At 39.1% G+C, this 11,707-nt stretch overlaps 2 protein-coding genes across 2 annotated transcripts; one reads left to right on the top strand and one right to left on the bottom strand.

The window, feature by feature from the left end:
- Nucleotides 1-230: 230 nt before the first annotated feature.
- LOC134811826 (uncharacterized) lies at nt 231-5,145 on the bottom strand. Its single transcript, XM_063818920.1, has 11 exons — nt 5,037-5,145; nt 4,838-4,924; nt 4,465-4,555; nt 4,210-4,317; nt 3,986-4,078; nt 3,386-3,515; nt 2,999-3,155; nt 2,660-2,791; nt 897-1,085; nt 665-773; nt 231-451 (listed from the first exon to the last, which is right to left on the bottom strand). Exons 3-11 carry the CDS (start codon nt 4,493-4,495, stop codon nt 309-311), a joined length of 1,092 nt encoding a protein of 363 aa, XP_063674990.1. The 5' UTR covers nt 4,496-4,555; nt 4,838-4,924; nt 5,037-5,145; the 3' UTR covers nt 231-308.
- Nucleotides 5,146-5,861: 716 nt separating this feature from the next.
- On the top strand, nt 5,862-11,679 carry LOC134826873 (digestive cysteine proteinase 2-like). The gene is made up of 9 exons (XM_063839377.1): nt 5,862-6,033; nt 6,150-6,296; nt 6,602-6,711; nt 6,871-6,958; nt 7,130-7,201; nt 7,357-7,541; nt 10,271-10,405; nt 10,984-11,166; nt 11,446-11,679. Exons 1-9 carry the CDS (start codon nt 5,862-5,864, stop codon nt 11,677-11,679), a joined length of 1,326 nt encoding a protein of 441 aa, XP_063695447.1.
- Nucleotides 11,680-11,707: the final 28 nt, after the last annotated feature.

Genomic DNA, 11,707 nt, shown 5'->3' with positions numbered 1-11,707 from the left:
CTTTCGAAAGTATTCCAACGCCAAGTGATTTATATAAGTGCAAGATATTATATAAGTGCAAGATTTGATCTCGATTCATGAAGCTAAGTTTGAAAGAAGTTACTACAATGCGTGCAATTTGGGGAGTGTGCTTTCGCGGGAGATATAAAATTAAACTGCGCCAATATGTAATTACTCACTTAATTTTACCAAATATTTTCATTCATTTGAAAACATCATATAAATTGTTTCACAAACAAAGTGTTGAATAAAAAACACGTTCAAGTTAAAGTTATGCATCATATTTAATAAATCTTAAAACACTCAAATCACAAATAACAGAAACCACAAGAAAGTTTGCATTTCTTATTATAAAATTTTCTTCTGGCAAGGCATCTGTCATCATTCTTATTTGTAGGACATCGGCGTGATTTGTCTTTGCAAGTAGCAACTTTGTCTTGACACTGTGATCCTGCAATAAAATTCTTTGTCAAGTTTAAGATTTTAGGAGCTGTTATCCCATGCCACTTTTACCGGCCATTTCCCCAAATGCAAGTCATGAAACGTAAATATTCAAAGGATTCTAAATGATGATCAGCCATTTTAAATAGAAATTTTTAATTTAAATGCGATTAAATGCGACAAAATACAAATTTTACATAGAGGAACTAAGAAATAAATGTACCGATGAACTTTTTGTTGCATTTGCATTTATACGTTGACACACCATCCTCTTTAATCTTTTGACACTTTCCACGATTTTGGCAGGGATTTGGTTCGCATGGATTTTCGTCCTGGAAAATAAGAATAAAACAACAACTCAGAATCGAAAATATAATTTTAAGGCACTAGATCAAGCAGCCCACCTCAAGGTTGTCATGACAACAGTTCAAATAACTCACGGCCTCAGTGCTCACCTCAGAGTTATCCTCTTCTTCTCCAGTAAGCTTCAAGTTAGGATATTCGGGATACTCTCCAATAAAGCACTGGTTACTGATTTTTCTGTCAAACTTAATATACCCTTTTTCGCCCCACCCTGAGCCCCAACTATTCTTTATCACGAAAACGTCAGAGTCATACCCAACAACTGTCACAGCGTGGTTAACCTGAATATTCGGTCGTGATGACAATTAACATTAATAAAAATTCTTCTGAACTATAAAAAATAGCCCTTTGGTCGCCACATTTCAAAATCATTCGGCTGTAAGACTCACAATTTACAGCTGAAAAATGTCGCGAAATAAATCCTTCAGTAATCCTTACTACATAAGTCATAATATATAGTAACACAGCGTGACAGTAATAAGACTACATGATTAGAGGATATAATTATCCAATTACACATTAGCGTTATGTTATACCCTCAAGGTAACCTCCCTCTACTTCACGCACTTTAATTAAAAGTCTAATTAGCCAGTTAACGTGCAACCCGTAAACCTGCACTCCACACGGAGCCCTGATTCTTGATTCGTATTTCCGCGTGTTTCCTCGTTTGCTTGCAAAGCTGTATCGGTGACCTATCACGTGGTCCTACTCCTAGTGAAACTGGGGCGTGGAGGGGTCGCTACATAAAACAAGGGAAAACATTGTGATCCAATATTGCATCTTTGTATTCTGCTAACTCACACAGTTCTTTGCTCTAATTAATTTTCTTTAAACTACCTGCTGTTACATTTTCAACTTCAAGCTCCCGGACAGATGAAGATTTCACTCCCGACTTTACGTAGAACAGGAAAGAAGCGCCGAGCAGCTGTTGCACGGAGCAAGTCCTCAGCAGATAAGAATGTGGTGAACATGAAACTGTTATGGAAGGACCAGCCAGCTGAAAAAGACCGCGTTAGGAAGAAGTGTGTTTCAACTCCTGATCTGCTCGCCTGTTCCAATGTAAACATTACTGATGTGCACACCATCTTTACAGCTGCTGCTGCTGGTTTGAAGAAATCTCCGGTAAAGCAAGGAACTGATGCTGTTGAACGAGAAACCGATGATGTGGCTTCTCCCTTGCCTTCATATGTAAAGCTATCACGTGTTAACCTTGTACAACAGCGAGCCAACACTCCAATAAAACGATCGAACCTTAGACTTATCCTACCGGACGAAGAAGAAATAGGAAGAAAGAGAACAAGATCTGCTGCAACACAAGAGGGGGTGGAGACGACTTCTTCTAAACCCTTGAAATCTCAGAAACTCTCAAAATCCTGCGTGTCGTGTGTTCAAGAAGACTGTGTGGTTTGTACACTTGCTCAGCCCCATCTGAGGCATCGTGTGGACTTTCAGAAATATATTTGGCGCGAGTTCTATTGATTAGACACCAAGTCATGATAATATGAATTCTATATTCTTATAACTTATTTAAAGATATGTGACATTGTAAATATGGATTTCTCGGAAAATGCTCTTTCAAAACCTATTTTCAAATATTCCTAAAAGACGATTTGTTATAAAATGAAAATAATATTTTATCACTAACGAATAAAGATGAGTATTTTACTTGCTATTAGAGCCCAGATGAAATAAACCCGATCAAGAATTCTAAAAGATTACGACCTCTATCATGCTTGACATACCTCAATTTTAAAGGAGTCATAGATGCTTTGAAGCGTAAATGGAATAGCAGAAAAAGTAGCTAGATCTTCAAAGATGTAACACATCGAAAATAGAAATTACAAATGTACTTCACCTGGTTTTTACAGTTCTTTTCATCGTAAACACCTTGACCGTAGGTGTACATGGCGTTGACAACCTCGATAGCCACTGTCACTGGTCCTATTGAAACTGCACGTGCGAGATTCTTTTCGAACGGTGCTTCCTTCTGGGAAACATCACACAAATCATGTTTAAATTTCATACCATTCGTTATAACATAGATATCCTTTTTACAATGATTATACATTATCTATACTTAATTCGTTATGCATAAAGTTTCCAAAATTATTTGATTGAATAGTTTTATACTGCAGCAGTCGCATGTGGATTGTGGCCAACTAAAATAAGCACTCCACAACAACAACAAAGTTACCTCATTATCGTTAAATTCAACTTGAGTGTAGGAAGTCACAGCCAGATTAGCAGCAACAAGAGCGTTAACAACTTTGGTGCCCCTCTTAGTGAAGATGTTGGTTACACACTCAGATCCACCTTTACCTGTGTAGCCGTACGTCTCGGAGGTTGCAAGCCTGGTTGTTAAAAGGGTAATACAGTGAGTGTGAGTCGTTTCTGTGAGGTCATCTTAGTTGATCAGACTAAAACTCTAAGACAAGATTATTTGATTAGAATATTCCAGATGATGCTAATTGTAAATTGTCTGGCAATGTAGTCACTAGGCAGGGAATGGAGACGTTATAGACGTACAACATTAAGCACGTTATGTTACATTCCCGCTAAACTGAAATCTAAAATGTCTGACCTGTTTCCCAACTTATTCCTGATCTGTTTGAAAGCGTCCCCCATCCATCCTCCTTGACAACCGTCATACCCGTAGTCGCTGTAGGTACAGTCCAAGAGTTGTTGTTCGCTAAGCGTCTTGAGAGTGCCCGCTGAGAAACAGACTCAATATATTATATGATACAGTATACAGTGAAACCTCTTTATTGTCTATACCGGGCCTCTTTGGGGAAACAAAAAGTGCACGGTGTAGGAGAAAACCCAGTATAGAGGTTCACGTGATCCCAACCCTCAGTATCTGTAGCCTCTCAAATAACCTGTCAAGCGTCTCATATAGCCCTTATATGAAGGTATTGTGATACAATGCAACTCGATGCAATGTACTCAAATCACCAACCAAATGCGTTATGAGCTATGATAAGTCACACTTCTTGCACAAAACGAGCTAATTAACTTAAAGTTAATTAACTTAAAGCTAATTAACTTAAAGTTTATATTGAAACGAGAACGTGAACAGTGTGGCATTGGTAATGGTACTGGTGGATTGATGAGCACACATTTGAACAGTTATTAAAGTTTTACAGTGGGTTTGTTTGAGAGTCTCGTTAGTTTAAAAAGCTACTTTTTATAGCGTAGTGTGACTCGAGTGATGCAACAGCAGCAAACGCCCAACAACTTCCGCAGGACCCCTGCGCTTTCGTCTCCGTTACATTACCTGTAAACAAAAACCTTGAGCTGGGTGGAACCATGCAGCATGTTTCAATTAAAAAAAGGGGGGGGGGGGGGGGGGGGGGGAATGAAAAATACTTTTAAATACAAATTTACGGATATTTTAATGTTACTGACCATTTTCGTACCAATTGACAGATTGAGGAAGGTCAGCAGCAGCACCAAGTCTACCAGCCCCTCCCATTGATAATCCTTCAGTGGGCCGGTAGAATGATATGTTTAACCCTGCAACCCGGACATATTGATGTTTAACAAATCAGAATATTACTCTTGTTGGCGTTTAAATGGTTTAAATGGTTAATTTAATTAAGGGAAATATTCTCTCAGTCTAGAAACTTAATAAACCATTCATACAGATATGCTATTAAATACCAGTAAACATTTCCAGTTCCTCGTCACTCATGATAGCAAACTCATTAGAAACAGCTTCAAAACTACGCCCCTCAGAGTTTATCTCTTTTATCTGCAATATGTAAAATTTCCAGAATCTCCATAGATATCAGGAAATGAATAATTTGGAATGATACAAATATTTATAGAAGTGACATAAATAAGATCAGCACCAAATTCTAGATCGATAAAGTTAAGCAACTAGTGACCACGTGTGATAACCACGTGTGCTAACCACGTGACCACGTGTGCTGTGACCACGTGACCACGTGAGCTAACCACGTGACCACGTGTGCTGTGACCACGTGTGCTGTGACCACGTGTGGTAACTGCTAACCACGTGACCGAGCCTTACCTTAGAGTATCGGGTCCTGAATATGCCGTATCTAGCAGCTGATGATAGTCGTTTGGTTGCTGATCCATAAGGGCTGTCGCTGGAGGACTGAAAGGTAAGAATATTGAGATGCTAGTTAATTGTCCGTGAGCTGACTTTTTGTCTGTTTTCAAAAATGTGTAAGATTTCAAATTATAGATTAATTCGTTCACTTTTAAACCTGAAGTCGCCGAGTAAGTTTATAGAACTCTGCCTTATACTCATCCTCAGAAACAGTAACAGCAGAGTAAGAGTAGACTAATACAGCGAGTAAAACGACTCTTACTAACATATCTGATAAGTTGGAGAAAATATTTAATGATAAAATCAGACGAAAGTTGGAACTGATACAACAGAAATGCTTAATATCGTGGTCAATTTACACTAGATGCATGGAGTTTATTAAGCGTTACAGAATGATTTCACTGAGCTCAAACACGAAAGTCTATAGTTGAAATTAAAAGTTTTAAATTCCTGACAGGTCATCGCATTAATGATATTTGCTAACAATACAACAATGTTAACCTTGAGCTGGTGCTTGTTTTCATGATTGCTTCAAAGGCAGAGACTGAACAAATAGTGACGTATACTTGTTAATAGTGGCGGTCGAGTACTATTGCGTTTGAAAGCTTAACAATCGACAAAAATGGCGTCAATTAAAAAAACCTGAATATTTGACTGTTGTTTTCTTCAAAGACTCATAAATTGTACTAATTTTTAATAATTGAGCCTATTTAAGTTAATTTCACTAAACATTCCTAAAATATTCGTGATTCTAAACAAACAACACAGTCAAACATTACATAAAATATGACCAACAGAAGCATGCACTGTACATACAAAGCTAAAGTGACACATGCTGTCTACCAATTAAGTGGCAGCAACTGTCACCGACACACATTTGTAAACAAAAACAACATTAAATTTACCTTTTCCTGCTACCCTGGTAATTAGTTTACTAAAACTATCTGTAAGCAGTTCTCTGATCGTTTGGCTGTTCGATAAAATGTTGCGATTACTCTGTCTGCTGTCCGTGTGCTTGTCTGTTTGTGTGTCGGATGTCGACAAGGCATGGGCTAAATTCCGACAGAAGAAGTACACGTCTTTTATTATAACAGAGGGAGTGGGTGAGGATGGGGAACCCATTGAGACAATCGAGGATACTGTAAATGATCTGAGTAAGTTCAATAATATTATTTATGTTGTGCAGTTCACAGCTGACATTTTTATCGGATTTATACAAAAACCTTTGTATTAAAATGTTGATAGAAATCTTAAAGCTGGTGATTATCAGAAAGGAAGGAGGAAAAAGCAAGATTTACAAACTTCAAGAAAACGTTCTCACTAATAGAGGAAACAAACAAAGGACAGAAAGACTTCCAGGCAGATGTCAACGACTTTGCAGACTATTCTGAGTCAGAGTGGGAGGTCAACCTTTTCGGTACCGTTATTAAACCAGACTTGTACATTATGATTATGTGTTTAAAGTTTACTCCGCCATATCTTCGATCGTGTGTTTATGAACACTCAAGTCTGGGTCCCCAGGTAATTTATAGCTTGTGGTCAAGGACAGGACAATAAGGAATGGGGTCTGGGCACTCTGGGGACCGATCATAACTAGATACCCTTAACCCTTTAACCGCGAAAATAAACTATGATGCCTCGATGTAACGCTATTTCCGTTGCAAATCCGAGTTTAACTGTACTCTGATAAAACTCAAATATCAATCCAAATTTGTTGTGCAGGTTTGAACATGACGAGAAGGGCGGAGGAGGAAGGAATGTTTGCTCCTGAGGAGGCCGGTGTTAGCTCAGAAGGTGCCCCAGATTCAGTTAACTGGGTGGAGAAAGGAAAGGTTTGACTTATTTTTTAAAGTAAACACCAAATTTGTATTGTTAATCGGTTTGATCGAAATTCAAATAACGAATGGACACAGTGAACAGACATAGGCAAGTCCCCACTCCCCATTCATCGTAGTCCGATAGTTTCACTGCATCCTAATATTACAAAACAGGTAACTGGGATCAAGTTTCAAGGCGTCTGTGGAAGTTGCTGGGCCTTTGCAGCAATCTCCGTCTTGGAGTCTCACTATGCTATATACGGTTAGCTAAACTCCGCGATCTTCATAGGAAATTGAAACTAAAACACCAAATGATATCGGGACATAGGGTTTGTGATGAGTCAAAACAGCAATAAGGTTGGTGCCCGAATAAATGTGAAATTAAATATATCTCGATGTGTAGCGTATCAATAAACAATACAACTACTGGCAGGGGGAAGTTTGAAGTTCATGAGCGAACAACAGTTGCTGGACTGTGTGTACCCTGACGAAGACGCTTGTCAAGGTTTACAAACTCTTTATGTAAATGCTGATGATTAAGATTAAACACATCCGACCAAGGAACCTTTTGGAGTAGAGGTTAAGAAATAGTGCACTTTTAAACAGAAATAGTGCACTCTTTAACAGAAATAGTGCACTTTTAAACAGGCTCCATTGCAGGAGGGTGGTACAGTGACGGGTGGGTTGCTATCAGATCCCGACTATACAACTCACTGCCCACAGAGACCAGTTACCAGTACCTAGGTTCCACTACACAGTGCGTCAGACAGAGAGGAGATAACGCACTGGTAGCTGCTAATGTGGACTATCCTCAGATCGTCAGCGTTCCTTACTCTGATCAGCAGGTTTTTACTCCGCGACCCTAATTTAAATGTTTTGACTGAATTTTTCTTGAATGATCATCTTACAGTTACAAGGTCACTGAGGATGGCGCAAGACAAAATTGAGGTACTGAAAGTTCTATTTCCAAGGAAAGCTTTGATGAACGGAAAATCATCAGAATATAAAAAGAGATTTTGGAACATTTTTGAAGAGGAGCTTTCCTGCCATCCCCTTGACCGAAATTTCGCGGTTTTGACTGAATTTTTTACCAGTGACTGCATACGTTTTATAAATTTTCCTTACTCAGTTCAGCAGGTTTTTACTCCGCAAACGTTTTAAAGTTCCTTAATCAGATCAGCAGGTATTTTTTGTGTTAGGATAATATCCTGAATGCTTACTGATAGGCGTGCAAGAAATTCCTGAGCTAAATAGGGCCGGTAGCTCAATTGGTAGAGCACCAGGCATGTAACTCGGAGGTTGGCGGATCATACCCGCCCCGGCACTATGCCGGCCCATGATTTTCCGAATCGCTTACCAGTGGAAATCTAGTCAATTCAAATATCTGCTTATATGCTTGGTATTCATGGTCGATAAAATCACAGCCCAACCACATTCTTGACCAGATCACATGTGCATACGACATCCTTGGGAGCCGTCAGTTGAGCTTGCTCTCTGACTCGTGGGTTGAAAACATCGTGTACAGTACTTCGTGAGTAGTACAGTACTTCACAACGATAATCCGCCTCCCCAATCGCAAATTAAAGGATAATATCCTAACACAAATATTCGAACTATTTAGTAGATAAAGCTATAGGTAGTTTTATAACTTTAATTATTTACAGCTGACATCTTTGATCGTTAATTTTTCTTAGTGCTGTATAACATTTCAAACTAGCAGCCTCGTGCCTCTGGTTAGTGATACAAGGAGACGAAAGCATGTGACTCGGCTCCATTAGCATTAGTATCTCATATTACCCGACCTCTAGAGTTGTTGCATCATCATATCATCTTGATTGCTTAATTCTCTCCCACAGCTGCTGTTGTAACTATATAATTGTTATACTTGTCGGTGGCCCATCAGGCGAATCTGGCGTTTCGGTATATGAATATTTTAGAATTCTTTGTTGTTAAAGCGTATCGGCTGCTTCTGTAATGACAATAATTTAAAATTGAACGTTTTAATGAAAAGGATAATCTGAGACCCTCCAATGCCAATGTTTCATGGCTATAATGCATGAACTATAATTTTGAATAAAATGATTGGCTATTGATCTGAAGTAAGACTAGTTTCTATTGATATTGGATGTAATGCTTCCTCGGGACTGAACAAATGCTTTCAGCAAACAACTCAACCAACTTTGCTATAAACCAAAACGGAACACGATGGTTCTGGATACTTTCCTTTTTACAATCTCGTTATCCTACTGTCATCACTTTTGGGGATACAATCATTCTGTTAGCTGCTATTAAAATTTAAATACAACGCCATCAAACTGCACAGGGTAGTTTTGGTTGTAATGCAGCATTTAGCTGCATGCAATCTTCAGAGTATTTCCAACGATTGTGTCAATCATTGCGGACCGTTGGGTTCTGGGAGGGGTGCTTTGCTGTCTCCAAGAACACTTTGCTAGCGTGTGCACCGCCGCAACAGTTAGCCTGTCTGGTGCCTCTCTATCAGCAAGTCCCTGACAATCAAGTACACTTTCAGATCTAGAACTTGGTCAGGGAGGACAACTCACAAAATCTGTGCAGTCATCAGGATGCTTCGTTTCTTTACACCAACCGAGTTGGGGCTCTTTTACATTCTTCTGACTGATTCGAATCCAGTATATTTCAATTACATTAGCTACACTTGTGACTATAAATACCCACTTGCATCAACATGGCTCAACATAGCTACCGAGCTGTATCTTACAATCTGCCTAGCTTTATGGTTCTTAATACTAATCGCAAGTTCAATATACCTGTTATTTAAAGCTCTAAAGGGAGCACGTGAGCACGAGAGATCAGTGCCGTGGCAGGGGATAATAACTGTGGTGTTTACTGCAACTAGTCTCGTCTTCTCCTTTCTACCTTACATCACTGTGCAGCTCACTCGAGCATCAGTTGCCGAAAATGTCGACCTACGGCGGACTGTTGTGTACTTTCAAAACATCAATATCATGACTAATTTCTATATTTACTCTCTGACAGTGCAAAGTTTTAGAGACTTCCTGAAAGCACGGTTCCGTGATGTTGGGTCCTTATTTCAACGAAATTGTAACCAGATTTCTGGAGGAACGGACGATTCACCCTCTGACTTGTAATCTATCACCGTTCTAGACTAGGATTTTTGGGTTTATTATTGGGACTTGGTTTAGAGTTCGGGTTATTGCTTATACTTAAAGTGTTCGAGTTCCGTGTTATAGCGAGGGTTAGAGTTGAGAGCAAAGTTAAGGTTAGAGTTAGATCAGGATTGAAATACGTTTTACTTTTATGTATTAAATTTGGGTGAAACAGTGTGAGGGGCAAGGATCATGTACTCGAATGTATAGCTGGCCTCAAACTTGTGCCAAGTATTCAAGAGTCAACTTCTTGTCCTCACACACAAGAAGTTAGCACATACAATTACAACAAATTCAACGAGCCTTCTATATTCAGTTTGGATCTGTACAAAATTTATTTATTGTATGTATAATATATATCTAATTATAAATTATTGTTATCTAGGGAAAATCGGAATCTCATCCTCCTTTAAAAAGTCCTGTTTCAGAGTGGTCCGATCTACGACCAAGATCTAGCTAACGCTGTAGCTATAGGACCTGTAGCTGTTGCTATGAGGGTCGTTAGTACATTCAAAGTCTACAAAGGGGGCCTGTACACTGAACAGAACTGCAAAAGTGGAAATGTGAGTATATCTGACTACAAAAATGCCGTATTTTCAATATAGGACTTTTTGATGGGAAATTAAAAACCTTTACTGTGAAAAAACGAAAATATGATTATGTCAGAATTTAACCATACCTTTATTGTTTATAATTATAAAAGTATGGTTTATACCTCCACCGAAAGCACATCCAATTTGATACGTATGAAATATGTCTAAAACTTGCTTGATTCTGCACTAAGTTGGCGATCTGCGACCCAAATTGCACATGGAATCGTTTAAGATCACTTTCGACTTTCGAGGCACCTCGACAAAAGCTACTCACGCTATTGCGCTTTTCACGGAGAAATACGTCAGTAGCGTTTTTGAGCTTGTTATTAGCTTTCAAAAGTATTCTAAGTGATGTGTATAAGTGCATATATTAATTCTGAATACATTGCAAAAGATTTTATCTCGATTCATGAAGTTTGAAAGAAGTTACACTTACAGCAATGCGCGCAATTTGGGGAGTGTGCTTTCGGTGGAGATATAACCTGTGCCTACCTTTAAACATTATGATTAAAGTATAAAACGTAATAGTAACACATATCCAACAAAAGCCAAACCATGCGGTTGTGGTGGTGGGATACACTCCGGAGCGGTTCAAGATCCGAAACTCCTGGGGTACGTCCTGGGGAGAGAAGGGGTACGCTTGGTTTGACAGGAGGGTTCAAAACCAGTGCTGGATAGCTAAGTGGGCCGAGTACCCTAAACTCACCGACACTGGCAAACCTGACGAAAAGGTAGGTCTCCAAGGTGGTCTCCGAGGTGGGGTCCTAGTAATAATTGATCAGTTTTTTGCGATTATTTAAATTACGTTTGCAATTAAATGTCATATAATATTTGGTGCCTTGTGGCGTGATTGTTTGGCATTTGCAGAGAATCAAATAAATACTTAGCCTTAGGCAACTATATGTTGTCTTCGCTATACACTGTATTATATATTATATGTATATTACTAATACTATGCATAATGTACATTACAATTAATTACTAAACCTTTACTAAACCTTTAAACTCAGAAATCGGAGGATCCCTGCCAGTCTCTGACATGTCTGAACCGCGGAGTGTGCGCCCCCAGCAAGGACAAGAGAACAGCACGATGTTTCTGCCCTATCGGATTTGAGGGAGACAACTGCGAAGCTAAGGCCTGTGTGGACGTTATCAAGAGGTGTCCTAAACCAGCGTCCAAGAAGTGCAGGAACAAGAAATATCAGACCAAGTGTCCTGTCACCTGCGGATCTTGTTATAATTGATGGAGTCATTATTTGGCGGTTGGACGGA

The sequence above is a fragment of the Bolinopsis microptera genome, chromosome 2, assembly GCF_026151205.1.
Source record: "Bolinopsis microptera isolate Bmic1 chromosome 2, MBARI_Bmic_1.0, whole genome shotgun sequence".
Classification (NCBI taxonomy): domain Eukaryota; kingdom Metazoa; phylum Ctenophora; class Tentaculata; order Lobata; family Bolinopsidae; genus Bolinopsis; species Bolinopsis microptera.
This window is presented reverse-complemented; position numbering and strand designations above follow the sequence as displayed.

Bases quoted from the DNA above. Each gene is read 5' to 3' on its own strand.
- LOC134826873 (XM_063839377.1), top strand. From the start codon at position 5,862: ATGTTGCGATTACTCTGTCTGCTGTCCGTGTGCTTGTCTGTTTGTGTG. The intron at 6,712-6,870 runs GTTTGACTTATT...ATTACAAAACAG, and splicing joins ACTGGGTGGAGAAAGGAAAG to GTAACTGGGATCAAGTTTCA. The intron at 10,406-10,983 runs GTGAGTATATCT...ATCCAACAAAAG, and splicing joins AGAACTGCAAAAGTGGAAAT to CCAAACCATGCGGTTGTGGT.
- LOC134811826 (XM_063818920.1), bottom strand. From the start codon at position 4,495: ATGAGTGACGAGGAACTGGAAATGTTTACTG. The intron at 3,516-3,985 runs GTAGCTTTTTAA...TCTGTTTCTCAG, and splicing joins GTCACACTACGCTATAAAAA to CGGGCACTCTCAAGACGCTT. The intron at 1,086-2,659 runs GTGAAGTACATT...CCGAATATTCAG, and splicing joins AAAAGAACTGTAAAAACCAG to GTTAACCACGCTGTGACAGT.